This window comes from Tupaia chinensis, unplaced genomic scaffold, assembly GCF_000334495.1.
Source record: "Tupaia chinensis unplaced genomic scaffold, TupChi_1.0 Scaffold141346_1, whole genome shotgun sequence".
Lineage (NCBI taxonomy): Eukaryota > Metazoa > Chordata > Mammalia > Scandentia > Tupaiidae > Tupaia > Tupaia belangeri.
In genome coordinates, this window is record NW_006201209.1 from 1 (window position 1) to 805 (window position 805).

The following is an 805-nucleotide window of genomic DNA, read 5'->3' on the forward strand; positions in this document are numbered from 1 at the left end:
GTGGGGAGAAGAGGACCCTGAACCTCAGGGACAAGCAAAGTCCCCTTCTTGCTGGGTGAGGGATTTATGAGGTGAGAAAGCTTCTCACTCCATTCCATCCTGACAGGGTCCGTCAGGCTTGGGTGTTCCACTTGGCAAGTGTAAACCTCTCCACTCTGAGGAACTGTTTCCAGCATCACCAGGATCTGGAAGGTCCAATCTCCATTATGGATCAGGCCTGTGGAGACAACCCCAGTCTTCGCTTCCTGGCCATTCCGGAACCATCTGACTTCAATGTTGCCTGGGTAGAAACCATTCACAGAGCAGACCAGGAGGTTGTGGTGCTGCAGGGGCTGGGTCTTGGTAGGATACACGGTCACCTTGGGCTGAACTAGGAGAGAAGAGGGGGAGAGGGTAAGTGAGGACGACAGAGCAATCTGCTTGTCCATCTTTCTGCCCCTCTACAAACCAGGCTCCCGTCTCAGGCCTTCACTTAAATAAACGATATGATCTAACAGTGTCATGAGCCTTTAGTGTATTCTTATAGTAGGGACCCATACGATTTCAGAGATTTTAAGAAAAATTGTCTTTGTTTTGTTCATAGTCTAAAACTGTTATTCATTGTTGAGTCAAAATGTTTACAATTTCTTTTTCAAAGCAGAACCTGCAGTTGGCGTAATGGCTGTGTTGCTGGACTCCCATGTAGCCGACCACGGTTCGAATCCTGGACCCAGTGGCTTAAACTCATGCTGGGCACATGTGTGTGTGTGCCCAAGTTCCCGAGGGGAGTGTGGGGAAGGGATTGCGGCCTGGCCATCCCTCCCGG

General features: G+C 50.2%; 1 protein-coding gene across 1 annotated transcript; it reads right to left on the reverse strand.

The window, feature by feature from the left end:
* Positions 1–88: 88 nt before the first annotated feature.
* Positions 89–370, reverse strand: LOC114004475 (HLA class II histocompatibility antigen, DRB1-13 beta chain; the record flags this gene model as incomplete). Its single annotated transcript, XM_027766169.1, is given in 1 exon segment — positions 89–370. A coding segment is annotated over 1 exon segment (282 nt), but the record flags the coding sequence as incomplete, so codon positions are not given.
* Positions 371–805: the final 435 nt, after the last annotated feature.